The 17,370-nt window shown below is 48.1% G+C and overlaps 8 protein-coding genes across 8 annotated transcripts; 6 read left to right on the top strand and 2 right to left on the bottom strand.

Moving 5' to 3' along the window:
- Positions 1 to 490: 490 nt before the first annotated feature.
- DEU56DRAFT_827942 (uncharacterized protein) lies at positions 491 to 1,566 on the top strand. The gene is made up of 4 exons (XM_041354409.1): positions 491 to 625; positions 684 to 921; positions 980 to 1,031; positions 1,091 to 1,566. The coding sequence occupies exons 1-4, from the start codon at positions 496 to 498 to the stop codon at positions 1,292 to 1,294; spliced, it is 624 nt and encodes a 207-aa protein (XP_041203921.1). The 5' UTR covers positions 491 to 495; the 3' UTR covers positions 1,295 to 1,566.
- A 565-nt stretch (positions 1,567 to 2,131) lies between these two features.
- Positions 2,132 to 3,329, top strand: DEU56DRAFT_744764 (mitochondrial carrier; the record flags this gene model as incomplete). Its single annotated transcript, XM_041349102.1, has 4 exons — positions 2,132 to 2,227; positions 2,282 to 2,437; positions 2,499 to 2,692; positions 2,729 to 3,329. The coding sequence occupies 4 exons, from the start codon at positions 2,132 to 2,134 to the stop codon at positions 3,327 to 3,329; spliced, it is 1,047 nt and encodes a 348-aa protein (XP_041203920.1).
- Positions 3,330 to 3,602: 273 nt separating this feature from the next.
- Positions 3,603 to 4,696, bottom strand: DEU56DRAFT_917126 (uncharacterized protein; the record flags this gene model as incomplete). Its single annotated transcript, XM_041357952.1, has 4 exons — positions 3,603 to 3,884; positions 3,936 to 4,062; positions 4,116 to 4,507; positions 4,562 to 4,696. The coding sequence occupies 4 exons, from the start codon at positions 4,694 to 4,696 to the stop codon at positions 3,603 to 3,605; spliced, it is 936 nt and encodes a 311-aa protein (XP_041203919.1).
- Positions 4,697 to 6,020: 1,324 nt separating this feature from the next.
- Positions 6,021 to 6,855, top strand: DEU56DRAFT_38350 (uncharacterized protein). Its single transcript, XM_041345950.1, has one exon. The coding sequence runs from the start codon at positions 6,190 to 6,192 to the stop codon at positions 6,796 to 6,798; it is 609 nt and encodes a 202-aa protein (XP_041203918.1). The 5' UTR covers positions 6,021 to 6,189; the 3' UTR covers positions 6,799 to 6,855.
- Positions 6,856 to 8,224: 1,369 nt separating this feature from the next.
- DEU56DRAFT_38330 (uncharacterized protein) lies at positions 8,225 to 9,633 on the bottom strand. Its single transcript, XM_041345948.1, has 4 exons — positions 9,375 to 9,633; positions 8,927 to 9,318; positions 8,747 to 8,873; positions 8,225 to 8,696 (listed from the first exon to the last, which is right to left on the bottom strand). The coding sequence occupies exons 1-4, from the start codon at positions 9,507 to 9,509 to the stop codon at positions 8,415 to 8,417; spliced, it is 936 nt and encodes a 311-aa protein (XP_041203917.1). The 5' UTR covers positions 9,510 to 9,633; the 3' UTR covers positions 8,225 to 8,414.
- Positions 9,634 to 13,568: 3,935 nt separating this feature from the next.
- On the top strand, positions 13,569 to 14,892 carry DEU56DRAFT_893236 (GTP-binding protein; the record flags this gene model as incomplete). The annotated part of the gene is made up of 6 exons (XM_041356343.1): positions 13,569 to 13,907; positions 13,965 to 13,997; positions 14,043 to 14,215; positions 14,264 to 14,346; positions 14,402 to 14,608; positions 14,660 to 14,892. Exons 1-6 carry the CDS (start codon positions 13,764 to 13,766, stop codon positions 14,890 to 14,892), a joined length of 873 nt encoding a protein of 290 aa, XP_041203916.1. The 5' UTR covers positions 13,569 to 13,763.
- Positions 14,893 to 15,032: 140 nt separating this feature from the next.
- On the top strand, positions 15,033 to 15,820 carry DEU56DRAFT_827888 (uncharacterized protein; the record flags this gene model as incomplete). Its single annotated transcript, XM_041354408.1, has 3 exons — positions 15,033 to 15,068; positions 15,533 to 15,649; positions 15,752 to 15,820. The coding sequence occupies 3 exons, from the start codon at positions 15,033 to 15,035 to the stop codon at positions 15,818 to 15,820; spliced, it is 222 nt and encodes a 73-aa protein (XP_041203915.1).
- A 65-nt stretch (positions 15,821 to 15,885) lies between these two features.
- Positions 15,886 to 16,979, top strand: DEU56DRAFT_38129 (uncharacterized protein). The gene is made up of 4 exons (XM_041345940.1): positions 15,886 to 16,264; positions 16,313 to 16,361; positions 16,413 to 16,838; positions 16,892 to 16,979. The coding sequence occupies exons 1-4, from the start codon at positions 16,241 to 16,243 to the stop codon at positions 16,900 to 16,902; spliced, it is 510 nt and encodes a 169-aa protein (XP_041203914.1). The 5' UTR covers positions 15,886 to 16,240; the 3' UTR covers positions 16,903 to 16,979.
- The last annotated feature ends 391 nt before the right edge of the window (positions 16,980 to 17,370 follow it).

Genomic DNA, 17,370 nt, shown 5'->3' with positions numbered 1-17,370 from the left:
GTGCTGACTTCATAATACGCTAGGTTCGCTACACTGGAATATTGTATTCTATGTATGTTTGCAACGCTGATTAGATGACGTCTGCATGATGCTCACAAGTCATTTCTCAACCAGCGTCTACATATTGTGTACGTGACCCAAAAATGTTCGTTTCTTCTAACTGGCGCCGCGCAGCAAATCTCCCAGTCTCGATGACAGATAAAGTGAGGATTCTGCATTGATGCTTACCATTCCAAGCCAACTACTGACTGTACTCATCCATAGGGGTGAGTGGTATTCTCCGCCAGCTTGTTTCTTCAACATAACGATTACAACAGCTGTAAGTTCATTTGAAACATCGAGTTTACTAATGTACATCAGTAAACGGGGTTTTCAGGCAATATCCTTTACTTCATGACAATATGGATGCCTGTCGTCATAAATATCTTGCTGGGGGGTGAGCTACGGTACTTGACTGATATTGTATTGACTGACTGAAATACCATGGAAGTCATCATGATGACTCGGATACATGCCATGTATCATGGATCCAAGCAAATGCTCGTCTTTCTAATTGTAATCTTTCTGGCTTGCACGACCGCTTCCGTAGTTATGACGGTAATAGCAAATCTCAATGCTTCAGCGGGTAAGCTTTAATTACATACGAAAACTTTAAGCACATGAGACTCATGCATAAATACCAGTGGAGATCATTCTTTCTGGCAACAATATGTGTTTCAACATCAACGACTCACCCGGCAGCCTACAGAGTCTGAATTACTTGATGTTCATACCCACCTTCGTATGGGAGATCCTCGCATTGAGCCTTTCCCTCTGGATTGTCATAAAACACTTCAGAGAACTGCGACAATCATCGACAGGATCGATCATCGAAGATTGTTTCACGGCGTTGATAAGAAGTCACGTACCGTATTTCGTAGGGTGAGCCCTGTAATTTGGATGTTATTATCTTGTTCGACTGAACCTTTGCATCTGCTAGCTTTGCTGCTATGTCTTTATTCGACATCGGCTTACTGTCTCCAAACCTCTCGGTGCGCCGATTTGTGACTGACATCTGCATCTTAGACCTGACCACTCATCATTTCCACAGAACCCAACTACCGTGGGATCTGGCATTTATTACGGCGTGTTCCAATTTGCCCAGTTCGTGCAGATGTTTGTCCTTGGACCGCGCCTCGTCCTTAGCATTCGAGCTTATAACGCTAAGCTGGTAGCAAACTCTGACGAGGGAACTCGCATGACTACGATCGTTTTCCAGGAGCGCGGAGACGTGTCAACCAGCGTCGGTGTGTAGCAGGGAAATGATCCAAGTGATCAAATGTTGAACGTTGAACCACGGATAATGTGCAGTGAGCATGTGAAGTTTTCGTCCAAGTATGTATTTATTTCGTTGTGGTGTTGCTCCGGAGCTTCGACGTGGTATTTATGTTGTAATTTGAAGAGTCGATCGGTCAATCCAGAAAGTACGGGAATTGGCCAGTCGTCCAATCCATGTATAAGTAGGTCGACCGGTCAGAAAGTGCGGGGTTAGAGGCTTGAGCCTCAAGTTATGACTTTTTATGAGCTGGGACTATGGAGGTTCTGGGCCATCCACAGTTGGGGTTAAGATTCGTCATTTAAATGTGTCGGCTATTACAGTGAGGATAGACTGTCTTCTGAAAACGTGTGGTCTACATCATGATGGAGGCATCCACTGTCTTCTGCAAAGAAATAAGCTGTATCTCACCGCTGCTCTGTTGTCACGGTCCCGTTTCGCGAAACAGGGGTTTCGAGCGGGTGCTGATGCGGCTTCAATCAAGTTCTCGATGTCAGCCACGCCAGAAGAACTAATTCTAGTCGCAACCTTTAGACATTAGTAGTAGTGTCATTTTTTCAATCTTACCTCCATTATTTGCAACAGAGACTCGGAGAAGAAAGAAACATTCGGCTGCTGGGCAGTAATTACATAACCGGACCCCGTGACAACTCGGACTATTCCCACTCGTGGTATACCCTACTAGTGATCAGTGTACGTGTGCATACAGAATTCTGGAATTTCCCACTGGATACACAGCTCTTCCCTCATGCGCTGACCACCGCATAATCTCGAAGCCCATCTTTCTCTGCTTTCACCACCCCATTCGTACTAGACATGGAGGCAACATCCGACACATCACCCCGGGATGATAGTACACCCTCAATGCCCTCGTCTGCGGTGCGAGCAGCAAAGGATATCACGTTCGGGAGTGTGCGTTCCCAAATCTGATTTAACTTCCCCGAGCCACAAGAATAACAATCACAGATCGCAGGCATGGTCTCCAAAGTATTCGAGCACCCATTCGACTTGACGAAAGTGCGATTACAATCTCAAGTTCTCGATACCACTGCTAGATTCAATGGACCAATAGACTGTCTCGTGAAAACATGGAAAAATGAAGGCGTTAGAGGCCTTTACCGCGTATGTTATATCTTCACGGTGGAACTTCTTCCCTGTTGGTGTGAACTCACATTGGTCGTAGGGCCTTCCAGCGCCAATAGTAGCCGCCATGTTGGAGAATGCTTCACTGTTCATGTCATACAGCGAACTTCAAAACGTGATACGGCGGATCAATTCTCAGCCCTTGTCACACGAACTTTCGTTACCTCAGCTTGCATTGGCTGGTGCCGGCGCAGGCGCCATCACTAGTTTCTTACTGCAAGTCACTCACACCTGGTATACGAGTTGTAATTGACTCTTATTTTTGACTAGCACGCCCGTGGAGCTTGTAAAATGTAAAATGCAAGTACAGATGATTGCTCCCAAGCCGCTTTCAGTCTCGATACCTGAATCCACCACAGCAGCAACCCTAGACTCAAGCCTCAGACCTATTCCTCGTTCTCTTCCCGGTCCTATAGCCGTTCTCGTATCCGTCGTCCGCACAGAAGGCCTCCGCGGCCTTTGGCTCGGCCAAACTGGCACCCTCATCCGTGAATGTGGTGGCGGAGCTGCATGGTTCGCCACAAAAGAATTCGTCGGAACAACGCTAATAAAGCGGCGTGGCCCCGAGCTTACGCGGAAAGACATTATTCCATGGGAATCTGCGGTATCTGGTGCATGCGCAGGCGGAATTTTCAACTTTTCGATGTTCCCCGCCGATAGCATTAAGAGTACGATGCAGACTGAGGAAGACTTGCGTCCTCGTGGCAGTAATGCCCCCAAGCCAACCTTCCTTGGCACCGCGAAAGCGATGTACAGGGCGCAGGGTGTGAAGGGGCTTTACGCTGGGTGCGGTATTACTGTTGCTCGATCAATACCCAGCAGCGCGATTATATTCCTGATTTACGATGGCTTAAGTAACCGTTTTGGGTAGTAGAGATGGTGAATGATTGGTTCCGTTTGCCACAATGTTCGCTGTAAGAATAGCACTAGGGGCTCAAGATCATGCACATCGGTCACATCATCGAATCTCGTAAATTTGGAGTATGCCATATCTATGTCTTCGATAACCGTCTAGTCTCCAGTAGCTTACACAACACATAGTACAGATGAAAGTCGGTATACCCATAAGTAACACAATCCGCATTCAACCCGGAACCGTTCCTATGTCATCAATGATCATCATACTCGTCTCCCATGCGAGAAGCTAAGCAACCTTCGTCAACAAGTACCACATGATGAAAAAGGTCTGCGAATGAGAGCCCAGCAAAGACGCCTTTTTCGGCGAGTGCTGGTCAAGCATCCATACCAAAGCTATGGCGAATAAGCTGCTCCCCATGATGTATATATTTTCGATGAAGGCCAACATAACGAGCATATGACAAGCCGTCAATAACACCTTCGTCTTGCGGACGGATCCGAGAAGGACGGGTATGGTGGGGACGCCGGTCTTCAGATCGTCTTCAAAATCACGGACATCGTTCATGGTCTGTAGGCATAATTCAAGGTCAAATCCTTTGATCATGAACTGTCTACTTACTCCGTGGCATGCGCGATTGACCGTTGACCAGACTATCAGTTGAATAGTACTCCACGGAGACGGTAGCGTGCCAGCCAGATTCCCTGATCCCGACAATATGGTGAGGACAACAGTGTAGATGCCACATCTGAAAAGCATTGGTATACGCATAGGGTGTTCAAGGCAAATATGCAGACGTACCCTCGAATGATACCACTAAATATGACTTTCATGCCAGGGACGCGCTTGATAACAAAAGTAGGTGCAGATTTAAAAGGCTGGTGGCTGTCTTTAACAGACCTCCCGAGGAGGCGCCTCGAAATCAGCCCAAAAATATTAAAGCTGATCGGAATGTTCCAGAGCAAGGCAGGGGCTAAGAAGGCTGCCGTGGTGAGGAGGGTCGAAAGTGGACATTGAGATAGTGCTAGTGCAAGGAGCACAGCGCTGGCGGTGAGGAAGGTTCGTGCGTATACAAAGCAAGAGGCGAGGCGTGGGTTGTTTGCGTTATTGGGGTTAGACGAAAATTCCTCCTCTCTATCCTTAAGATGGTCAGCGCCCATCGCAAGGATGTCCGCTGTCGCGCAGATGGTTATCTGTAAAGACAATTGGATCAGCGATGTTCTCTGGTATTGAATGAATGACCATACCGGTCTCCAGTCGATATTCCCATTGTCAGACATGACATAGGACATAAGGGAAGACACGGCCAAGCTGTTCAGCGATATTACGATGGGTAGCAGGAAGAGCTCATCTGCAAGCTTCGGGATTGTGAGGATTGCCATGTTGATGGAAATTGAGCAGTAGACAATTTGAATGCTACTCTGAATCTCTGCCGCTTTTTATATTGAGCCATCGAATTAAACTTCGAAAGTACTGGCACGGATTGTTCTCGAGTCGCGCATATGTTCTCGGGTCCGATCAGACACTCGCCGATGAGGTCCTAAAACAGCTGGTTCAATGACCATCATAATAACAGTGAGACGGCGAAAGGTGACGTATGAAATCCCAGACTTGCACGTAACTGGGTTGGTGTTCAAAGGGCCGCGAGGAGGCGGTCGTTTCGAGACAAAAACCGAGATGAGCGCTGGAGAGTTAACGTTAATCGGATGCTGTACTTGCACTATATTTAGTACTTTCGGAACCGAATTGCTGCCACGGATCAGTACTGAGGGCAGAACTCTACGAAAATAGCTGGCAGAACCTATAACTTCAAAAATGTGAAAACAGAGTCGCAGATGGGCCTGTCGTCTGCAGCACTGAGCGATGATCGATGATTCTTCGTCCCATAACAATCTAAAGCAATGCAATCACCCCAATTCATGCTCGGTTCAGACCTTATATATTAACGCTTTACATCACTTTGTATTGTTTTTAACGTCACGTATAGGAAAGAGCATTTCGGTACGGGAATACCGGTGAGCTCACCGGTTTACTGATCATGATGAAGGTCCATGCTGGTGGCCGCCCCTAATCAACATATTGATGATTTTGAGTGTCTCGACTCTCGACAGAGTTGCCAATAGCTCTGACCGCTACCTCTGGAAATACAAGCGCTGTGGTCACAACGGCGAGGATTGTGGATGCGGACGAGGCGTTATTGATGCTCTTCGGTAGGACTGTCGTTGATGCCTTGGAGATAGGAAATTTTCACCGCTAGTGTTATGCCACTCCGAGTTGGCGAAACCGGTTATTCTGCCATATTCTGCCAATCCTGCCGGTTGTGCCGGCAAAACCTAACCTCGCCCACAACACCTACTCAACTGACATCCCAAATTGGGTCCGGGATATCAGTTGAGTCACTTGAGTGGCAAAGATCAGAAGAGAAGGACAAAAAAGTGGTAAACGTGGGTCACGGTGGGTGGGTTGCCGACTAGTCCGAACTTCTCAAACATCCAAGCTGGAACTTCATTAAAGTTGTCGCCGCTACCTCCGCACCCACATACCTTGCTAGAAAACAACTCTGGTTCAAGACTAAACTTGAAGAATAAGAAGAACCGATTGTTTCGTAACGCTAACAGCTCGCACAGCCTTCGCTCTGTCACACGCATTTCTTTTGACCACCATCATCCCATCTTCGTCTTAGCACTGTGGTTTGATTCACACTGTATTCCCAAGTCTTTCAGGCTCGATCGAGGCTCGCGCACTAGAGTGCGCTGGGAAGGTCTGTTGACTCCGGTCCCGATCCTTAGCCTTAGCCTAACCTAACCTCTCGGGATCAAACAAATATCTTCATTCGAGTCCAGACCTTTACACACGCCCATAGCATGCCGAATCTATGCACTCTCATGGTTCAGCGCTCACCGATTCATCTAATTTCCTGCACTCATTTTGCCTCTTCGTTTGCCTTGCTTTTGATATGAGAGTTGACCTTCATTTCAGCTCACGTCTCTCTCGGTCTCCACATTTTAGCGCGACTATACGAAGGAGCAGCCTCCTGTTCACCCTTTTACCCCGGCTTCGTTTTGCTACAGTCTCAAGAACGGGGTCGCCATCTTGGCTCTCCACGCCAGAATGCTTGAGGAAGACTGGTATATACTATATGCCACATAACGGTCCGTTAGAAATTCGAACCACCCAACAGCGTCCAGCAAGATACTTTGGACTATGTACCACGTTTGTATTAGCCGGAACGATGGAGTCGACAACGACATCGGGGTTGACCTTAGTGTGGTGGCCGAAGATCTGGCGTCGGGCGTTTCTGAATCGTCTCCTGAAGTGGAGACAAAAGGGCTTTCGCACTCAATGCCCCCAAGCGACCTTTCTTGGCACCGCGAAAGATTACATTGCGCAGGGTGTGAAGGGGCTCCACGCTGGGTGCGATATTGGTGTTGCTCGATCAATACCTATTACCCCAGCAGCACGATTTTTACGTTGGCTGAAGTAGCCGTTTTTGGTAGTAGGATAATCAGGAGACCAAATCGCACGTATTTATATCGCTGATTAGGTTATGGCATAGGCGCCTTCATGTCAAAGTTAAGGTGGTGACATGATCTATCCGACTAATAATAGCGATTAGTGCGTCTCCGTATTTCTCTTCTCTTCATCTCTGTATGCGACGCGCTCATAAGCTTTTTTGGCCCACTATCTCGCACCGCTAATAGCGAATCCCGCATAGCCGTTTGATTTCCTGAACTCGGTTTGTAAGTTCTCATGTGGTTTTTTCTTTCGATACCAGAGCTGATCTGATCTTCATTTCAGGTCACGCCTCTCTCCGTCTTCACACATTTTAGCGCGAATGTGCTGCAGGCCAATGGACGGGTTGCCATCTTCGTTCTCCACGCCGGAAGACTTGAGGAATATTGGTATATGTGCTATAGTGGTCCGGTAGAAGTTCGTACCAACAAAGTCCAGCAAGATACTCTGGGCTATACACCACCTTTGCGTTTGCGAGGACGCCCGAAAAACCACAGGGCCGCAGCCCTCAGAACCTGAAAATGCTGTTGTAATGTTAAGGACGAGTCAGCACGCCTTGCGAGCAGGCGTACCGAGCCCAGTCACTCGGAATCATTCTCTGGTAATGCGACACTGTTTAGACAGGAAGTGCTCGATACATTGACCATGACAAACGTTAGGATTGAAAGTCCTGCCTTTTACGCGAGGTTTGACGAGGGGGCGACGAGTGTATGTCCACAATATGCCTGCACATGTGCTCGCATTATCTCGCTGACTTTCTGGGATCACGGAGGGCTAGTTGCAGGTAAGCATACGTGTTAGATTTCCATCATCCACTGACCAGATGGCAACTTGTGGTCAGCTTCATCTTTGATTATGGTTCACGTTGAGGCTTTGGAGCTTCGAGTCCTTGAGGCTGATTAAGTCGAAGACGCGAGTGAGGGGTCACGCTTGACGAACCCCCAGTTTCCCAAATACAACGGCAGTGCAGTACAATTTTCCTCGGATGAATGCCCTCGCTCCCCCGTAAAGTTAGAGCTAGTCAACTCCGGGAATTATATAGTTTGGACTAGCTGGAACAAGTTAAAGAAAATTAGCCTAGACTAAGTAGTACAAGCTACATTACGATAATTATTCATATACGTCTAGCCGAGGAGCGACAGAAGTACTGGATGTGATCGCCGATCAGAGACGAGTCCGAACACCTGCATTGAATAGCATTTGCCTGACCTTAGATGGCTCTGGCCTAAGCCAATGGGAGATAGGAACAAGACACACGACGATGAAGGTGCCTTAGGCACCTGCCCATCGATGCGGATACATACATGCGGACTGTAAGTCTGTAACATGGTGCTGACAACGAATTCCAGGCGTGCGGCGGCCCCCTATTGGATTTTATGCAGAATCCAATCATATATCATGTGCTTGATATGTTCTAGCTAGGCAATTGTCCTTGTGAAAATAAAAGACTAGGTAACTTAACACGAAACAATGGTGAGACAACAATAATGAATGACAACGAATGTCTCCTCCGTTAGTCAGTTGCATCTAGAAACGTTTGCAAGGCAGTTATCAATAACAGTAACACAAGATTCTTCTGACAGGAGCCTAAATATGCCTCGTGAACAAATACCAGATAATGAACAAGGACTGCGAGTGAGAGCTAAACAGATACGCCTTTTTGGGCGAGTGTTTGTCAAGCATCCACACCAGAGCTGCAGCAAATAGACAGCTCCCCATAATGTATGGGTTTTCGATGAAGGTCAACACAACAAGCATGTGACAAGCCGTTAATATGACCTTCGTCTTGCGGACGGATCCGAGAAGGACGGGTATGGTGGGGACGCCGTCCTTTAGATCGTCTTCGAAATCACGGACATCAGTCATGATCTATAGACATAATTAGGGTCAAATCATGCGTTCGTACACTGGCTACTTACTGCGTGGCATGTGCGGTTGACCGTTGACCAGACTATCAGTTGAACAGTACTCCATGGAGACGGTAGCGTGCCCGCCAGATTTCCCGATCCCGACAACACAGAAAGGATGACGGTGTAGATGCCACACCTGTAAAGTATTGGCTTACGCGTAAATGGTCTAAGGCAAACATGCAGACTTACCCTCGAATGATGCCATTAAATATGGCTTTCATTCCAGGGATGCGTTTGATAACCAGAGTAGGCGCAGGCGTGGAAGGCTGATGGCTGTCTTCAACAGACCTCCCGAGGAGGCGCCCTGAAATCAGCCCAAACTTCTGGAAGCTGATCGGAGTGGTCCATAGCAAGGCAGGGGCCACGAAGGCTGCCGTGGTGAGGAGGGTCGACACTGGACATAGAGATAGTGCCAGTACAAGGAGCACAGTGCTGGCGGTAAGGAAGGTTCGTGCATATACAAACCAAGAGGCGAGGCGTGGGTCGTTTGCGTTATTACGGTCAGATGAGAATTCCTCCTCTTTATCCTTAAGATGGTCAGCCCCCATCGCAAGGATATCCGACGTCACGCAGATGGTTATCTGCGAGTACAATTGTGTCAGCGATACTCTCAGAGGTATTAAATCAATGACCATACCGGTCTCCAGTCGATATTTCCATTGGCAGACATGACATAGGACATAAGGGATGACAGGGCCAAGCTGTTCATTGATATTACAATGGGTCGCAAGAAGAGCTCATCTGCAAGCTTCGGGATTGTGAGGATTGTCATGTTTTTGAGATTGAATGGTGGATGACTGCTACTCTCTGCCGCCTTTATACCGGTGAAAACCTGTTCCGACAGACTGGCACAGATCAATCAGAGGTCACCATGTCGATAGGAGAACGATAAACAATTAAACCTGTGCTTTTTTCAGCACTCGCACCCAAAGCTTGGCGTTTAAATTACCTTGCTTTGGGCGGCTTAGGCTTTTGATATCTGCAGGCTGGGTCAAACCGATGAGAACGGAAGTCGGGCAGGTCCTAAAGGCAGATCGTACATAGACAATGTCCTAAAAGAGGTTCAGTGAGACTACGCGAAGGTGGTCTATACAGTATGGTCAGGCACTTTCGAACATTTGTATGTTCAAAATTAGTCAAATTTTGTTGAACGTTCTGATTGAAATCTGCTCAGCTTCGAGTCCTGTGTGTCTATTCTTGAGAAGGTTGTTGCACACCGTGACCGAAGTACACCGAACGTTTTACAGTTCAAGTTGTATTACGTCAAGTTACGTCGGTCGGGGGTAGCGTAGTTAGCCAATGAAAAACGTTTATCGTCGGTCCAGCCAAGCCGCCCGGCTATGTCCGAGCGGAGTTTAATACCCAATCGGGACATGTAGCATGAGGGAGCCCAAGCGCTCATCGATGGTGACAACAGCGTCAGCGCCAATGTTTGCTACGAAGACCACGCACCGAGGGCCCGAGGCGACACTCTATTTTCAGGTCTCTGCGATGACCCCGGGGTCAGCCACCATCCCATAGCTGAGCCATACCACGTCTCAATTTGATATTAAACTCCACTCGAATCAAGCCACCCCCAGACAAGTCTATCATAATCTGGAAACAGAGTTTTGACAAGTACTTTCATGCGATGCTTTGCCTCGAGACTGTCATAGATGCAGAGCCGTATTTTGGGGGATAGATTTTGTAGTCGCAGCTGTTTGACTTTGGTATGGCCATGAATCCTTGAGAAACGACTCGGATAGAAGCGAAGTGACTTCCTTGTCATTAATATTCTGGTTCGTCTATGTATATTCGTGTAATTCCAAGTGCACATTTTTGTGTAAGTAGCCGGGCGCTTATAAGGCGGCACATGTGACAATGGCAGAGCGCTGGCGCCTAGATAAGGAGGCAGCGATACTAATCAATTGATGTATGAAAAAAGCAGGTACTGGACCTTGATTTCTTCCGAATGAGTAGGTGCTAGCGGTGACGCCCAAGAGCGCCCAAGCCTGATACCATTTTACTCCCAACTCTAAGAAGCGCCAACCCAGAACCACATGAACCGCTCCCCTGCCATACGCCAATTGATTCATATATTTCATTACCGATACCACAGGACACGGCCATTGCCGCTGGATTCACTGGCGTAGGCCGCCGACTAGAGGTGGCTTGGTATGCGAATCGATTATGGGGGCAGCGAGCTTGCGGTCAGTGATGGAGCACTGATGCTGTGAGTGTTTGCCTTTGTTTTTATTATACGTTGAGGGTGCCGTCCAGCCAGTTATTAACTGGGACCTGGGTTTTAACCAGCATCTTCCTCGGAGCTGGTATTGAAAGTGGAATCACCAGGTATCTTAAAATATAATCTAGTCACATCGACCCAAATATAAGTGCGTATCTTACCGGTAAGTTCCATGGGTTGACTTGCAGAAAAATGACACGTACGCGTGCTCGAATGTTTGATGAAAGTTCTTTCTTGAGATGGTAACATAGCATCTGCCATGGGTATATCGCCGCAGCTCAGACCAACTGCCAGGCAAACTGTGTGTTCCCAACGCTGTCAGATGCTCAGATGCTATCCAGGGAAGGCGACGGACTCGGAGGCGTCCAACAACATCCATCGCCCCGCGCTCGGAAAATTCGTCCGTTGCTGACTCGGTCATGGCATTGTCGCCTTTGACCTTCTAGCGTCGTGGAGTGAATGGAATCATACACTGATCGAGGAAACACCCCCGTCGTACAAGATAGTGAGATGGAAGCAGGTTTTCATATACGAGTCAATGCTGATTCAGAGTGTGGCCCGGGCGTACATGGCTGCTTTTTGGGCGACAGGCCAAATCAACGATTGCGGGCGTGTGACCAGCCTGGCTTACCAATCCAATACCACGGACAAGTCGAGTGGCGAAGCCAAGACGTAGTCCAGACTAGTACTGGTTATCGTCGAGTCTAGTCGTGTCTTTCAACTGCCCGTAAATGATAGTACGACAGGCCTAGGGGTGCCATGCAAAAAAAACTGCAGTATTAAGGTAATCTTATAGCAGGGACACACAGTATGCCTCACCTGGCTGTTGATGGCCAGTGCCCATTGCTCATGCATCATGGATCGTCATCTGTCGGACGTTGGACGTTGAACATTGAAATGGAAAAGTTGTGGGTCTCGAGAACAACAAGATACGTGCATTACCTCACTTACAGCAGAGGTCAAGACCTTCAGCACCCTTCGGCAAGTTATTTTCAGCTTCATATAGGTCAAGCACCGTTTCTGCTAGCGCCCACCAGGACTCTTGCTGCTTCTCGCACCTTCGCTGTCCCTTGCCCTGACCCATCCGTGGCATTCGCCTACCGACTACACCCAGCAATAACGTCCTGCAGTCTCCCGGCCCACTGTTCGCAATTTGGCAAATACACGCTGGCGTTGCCCCCACGTCAAAGCTCCCATGACCTCCTGCAGTCGTCCATCCCAAAGCGACCTCTTATTTCCTGGCACCACTGATCTACTCCTCATCCGTGCCAACCGCATGCATTGGCACACTGGCACCATGTTGGTACTTACATCTCACCGTGACGGTGATTCTGTGTCTTGGCTTGGAATTCGTCAACTCTCATCGATACCGCGCGCCTGTACATTACTACAACAGAAGTTGAGGGGAAACAAAACCTTTCATTGAGGACGCGAGGGCGCTGAAGACATAATGCAAGGTTGATTGCCAGCGCCAATTTTCAAGTTTTGGCGATATGATGTCCAGTGGGCAGGGAAATGTGAAGGACGATTAATATAGACTCGGAAGAGACGATGGCAAGGATGGGCCATGGCGCCGACGTGACGTCGGTGAAGCGAGAACGGACTCGGACATTGTTTATTCTCCTTAAATCGACAAGGTGTTCGAGGTTCTTTCATTACGAACCGAAGTGGAAAGGGAGCAGGGCACTCGTCGATGCAACAACCACTCAAAATGGAACTTTGCATCTGAAATGAGGTGAGTCGTGTACGCCTCATGGTACGCGCAACTAAAGTATGCCCATTTCCCACTGAATCTAGATTTGAGGCATGGGGTAGGTATGTTGGTCTGCCGAGTCGAGATGAATAACCGATTGGATGTTTAACCTCAAGGCAGCGCTTCCCGCGATGCCTATCATGATAAGGGGTCAGAGACCCACGGCCACACCCTCAATCCTGTCTAACTTTAGATCCTCTGATAGATCATTTCTGGTGGCGAGGATTAACAGATTGGATTTCTCTGCAGAACCATCTCAGGGCTTGTCAACTCTACTTGGACGATCTCATCTCGCATATTTGGGACATCTAAGGATTATGACATGGTAATGGGCAAGCTACCCTGCTCATCCACGCAATTAGGCTGCAGAAACAACCTGGTCCCCCCCGGGCCGGTGTGTTTACATTCGTAGTCCAGGGCTCCTCGTCTCCGGGGCATTAAATTTCCCTGGTAAGCGATCTTCTGTCATTTCCCTGATACCCCGTATTCTGAACGTTTCGTCCCGGAAAGCTAGTCGCTGACCATGCTAGAAAACCGGTGTATCATGACCTTGTATATCTATTCGCGAAATCGAAACGAGGCTTTGTGATTTCTGCGATTGGTTAATGTCATCAATCCACAGCATTTCGAATGGAATGCTGTTTTCAATCTAAGTTTTAACAGACCGCCTGGAGTAAATTTGTCTGACCTACTTAGTTGTAGGAAGACTGAATAGAATGACATTGACAGTTGTACTAGTTCCTCATGTGCATGTATGCCTCATGCATATGGTTCGTTGGATGTCGTTATTTTGCAATGCACAGGCGTGTACAGTACAGCCTGAATCAAACATTGTTTCTATATATGAGATTCACGTCGAGACTGCCGAGACTTCGGAGGCGAGTTGTGTACGCCTCATGGTACGCACGACTCATTGCCCACTAGATCTAGGTTTCACAAGCTTGAGAGCGTTCACAAAACTCACGCACCGGTAACAGTTAAAAGTCCACTACTCGCAACGCTGAACATTTCTCACCACTCAGTCCCAATACCACCATTTACCTTTCCTCATGCATTCTTCAAAGATAAAAAAGAAGATCGATCGCTTTCGAATTCTCATAATAGGAAGAGCGAATGCAGGGAAAACTACCATCCTCCAGAGGGTGTGCAATACCAAAGAGAACCCGGAAATATTTAATAGCGCTGGGGAAAAGGTGCGCATCATGATGCTAGTACAAGGCTGATAGTGACGGTTGTCTCATCAACATCAGATCGATGCCGCTGTTTTGACAGCATCTAGAGAGGTAACGTGTACCATTAGTCGGCAACATAAACTGACATTTTCTCAGCGTGGAGAGCACGACATCGACAACGAAATGGTGTTCAAAACCAACCCGGGATTCATCTTCCATGATTCGCGCGGATTCGAAGCAGGCGGGGAATCCGAGTATGATAAGATGAACAAATTTATCGCAGACCGTTCGAAGGAAGCAGATATCAAGGATAGAATCCACACTATATGGTAATTGGTCGAGTTGGCGAAATTCACTGGCTCACTGCTTTGACATAGGTATTGCATACCTATGGATCAGGCAAGCCGCTGTTTTACCGAAGCCGAAACCAAATTCTTCTCCCACTGCGACACTGGAACCAGTAAGCTTTGGACCTGTCCGTTAATCATCGACTGATTCGCGACTTGGATCCTCAGTTCCAGTCATCGTAATATTCACCAAATTTGACGCACTCTACGCTACTGAATTCACACGACTGATAGAAAACGGAATGTCGAGGAAAGATGCCAAACGACTGGCGCCAAAGCACGCCAAGAACTCATTTGCGAACGGGCCACAGGTGAAGCTTCTATACGACCCAAAGACCATCCGACGGCCTCCAAAATGCCACGTCTGCCTCCCAGGTAAGCTGTAGATCATCAGAGTCTGATGCATGATGACTGCTGATCCATTAGACATGAACAAGGATGATGCTGATTGTGGGCCACTCATCGAACGGACCGCTGGAACTTTGGACGATCAAGTCCTTCAGCAATTGTTCGTCTCGACCCAGCAGACCAACTTAGAATTCTGCATGAAATATGCAGTTGAGACGTATCTACCCATCATTTGCCTGCCGCGAGCATTATTGACTATCGTGCAGAGCACTTGCAAAGCTTGTTGCCCCAGATGGGAAAATATCATCTGAGGATGCAATAGCTGAATTGGGTGACTGGTTTCCACATATTTGGGTAAGATTACGGGAATGCTCGAAAGTTGCTCTCATTTATATGTTGGGTGTTTTTTTTACAGGTAGTACGTCTGTTGATCCTCGTTCGCGCTCGAGCCATGCTGATCCAAGTCGTTGCCCACTCTTCGCAGTTTGTGAGTGTCTTGATCCTCCCTTCGAGCTCGAGCCATGCTGATCCAAGTCGTTATCCACTCTTCGCAGCATGTGAGTGTCTTGATCCTCCTTCGAGCTCGAGATGCCCACTCTTCGCAGGGTGTGAGTGTCTTGATCCTCCTTCGAGCTCGAGCCATGCTGATCCAAGTTGTTTCCCAGTCTTCGCAGGCTGTGAGTGTCTTGATCCTCCCTCGAGCTTGAGCCATGCTGATGCAAGTCGTTGCCCACTCTTCGCAGCGTGTGAGTGTCTTGACCCTCCTTCGAGCTCGAGCCATGCTGATCCAAGTCGTTGCCCATCCGTTGACAGGATGTGAGTGTTGATCCTTCCTCGAGCTCCAGTCTTGCTGAGTGAAGGAATTGCTGATCCATCGGCAGAATGTGAGTATATTCATCCCTCACCGGCCTTGAGTTATACTCACCGAAAGAATGCCTGATTCGTTGATAGCTTGTAAGCGTGATCATCCTCAGTCGACCTCCTGTCCTGCTCACTGATGCAATTGTTGATCTATTGTCAGGGTGTAAGTTTCTTCATCCGCTGTCGACTTTGAGCCCTGCTGACCAAGTACGTTGGGTGATTCGTTGACAGATTGTGAGTTGGTATATCTGCTGTCAAGCTCGAGCCATGCTTACTGAAAACATCGCCCACCCGTTCACAGGATGTGAGTTGGTCGGTCCGCCGTCAAGTTCTAGCCATGCTGACAGAAGACATTGCCCACCTGTTCACAGTTTGTGAGCGCATCGATCCTCTGTCGAGCTCCAGCATTGCTGACCCGTGAAATTGCCGATCCGCGTTGACAGGATGTGAGTGTGTTCGTCTGCCGTCGCGCTCGAGCCTTGCTCACTTGTGACATTGCTCACTCACAGGAAGTCAGTGTTTTTATCCTCCGTGGAGCTCGAGCTTTGCTTATCACTCACATTGCGCATTCCTCAACAGACTGTGAGTGTCACATCCCTCGAGCCCTTCAAGCTCACCAACGACATTGCGGATCCATTCATAGGAGGTGAGTTTGTTCATCCTCCTTTGGCCTTGAGCCATGCTGACCGAAGACTTTATTCATTGACAGCGTGTGAGTGTATTGGTCCTCAGCAGAAGGAGACAATTTTCAACTTTCCATCATGATTTTATCAGCTCTGGGGAGATCAACTTGCAGAGATGCGGTCTAGGATACTTTCTGTGGTGCGTTCAATTGGTCACAGGCTGTACACACATGTTTAAATGTACCAGACTTCTGCCAGTGCATCACCATTCGAGCAAATTTTCCAGCTTGGTTCTGGTGAATCTTTAGGCCCCATTGCAGTTAAATTGCTCATTTTCAATCCTTTAGCTGCTGTCATTATTTTCGAACACTCTTTCTACGTTTTCGACCAGCGACGCCATCCTAAGGGCCAACAGGAATCTGGTCCCTCTTTTCGTGTCGCTCTCGAGCGGTATATGGCGTCTCCGCATGCAATTACTGTCAGGGACGCAGTGGAAACTGCCATTCACCTATATCAAGAACCTGTGGGCACTGTCGTCCACACAAATGAAGAACCTGTGGGCACTGCCGTCCACACAAATCAAGGAAACTCGTCTAATTGGAAAACAAAGCTACTGCCTGGACGCTTCCGGAGGAAGGAAAAACAATCTTTTAAACCCTCTCAGGACGAGGTGAAAGAGTCCTTTGAATGCTCTCAGGAGATGGCGAAACAACCTATGGATTACTCGGGTTTAATCGAAAGAATTCTTACAATCACTTTAGAGCATCGCTTGCGTATGTTTCGACTCTCGTGATTGTGGCAATCCCGCTGATTTATTTGTCGTCAGCGCGACCTTGATGCTTGGAGTCATTCAGGAGGCAAACGAGGGTTTCTAGAATGGTCTGTCGAGGGCGGTTCAAGTTTTGAGGGGTGTGGCGCTATCAAATTTGTACAATCATGCAATTACAGGACTTTCTCTCTGTATGGCGTATATATGCGTGAAGCATGCTGGTCATTTAGCTGAGACAGCGGTTAGGCCTACTATGTCTCTAACAGCAGCTCGATGTATCTCCCAACTATTTCTGGTCCGATTGGCCGAGTCAGAACTGCGTATCATTCTGCTGCAGTGTTTCTCCACTTGCGTGAATTTTTCATAAAGACATCTCGTTTATTGTCATTTCATAATTATACTCTACAGAGACACATGGAACGTCCCCGACAACGTCAGTGACTCTAGCTAGTGGCTGGGTAGGATCTCTGGAAAGCCTGCAACTTGGTGGATATGGCTATGGACTTCAAGCAGCAGACGCACATTGAAAATGTCCA

Source organism: Suillus clintonianus, assembly GCF_016758775.1.
Source record: "Suillus clintonianus strain FC179 chromosome Unknown DEU56scaffold_100, whole genome shotgun sequence".
NCBI classification, from domain to species: Eukaryota; Fungi; Basidiomycota; class Agaricomycetes; order Boletales; family Suillaceae; genus Suillus; species Suillus clintonianus.
Note: the sequence above shows the minus strand (reverse complement) of the source record. Positions and strands in the feature narration are given on the sequence as shown.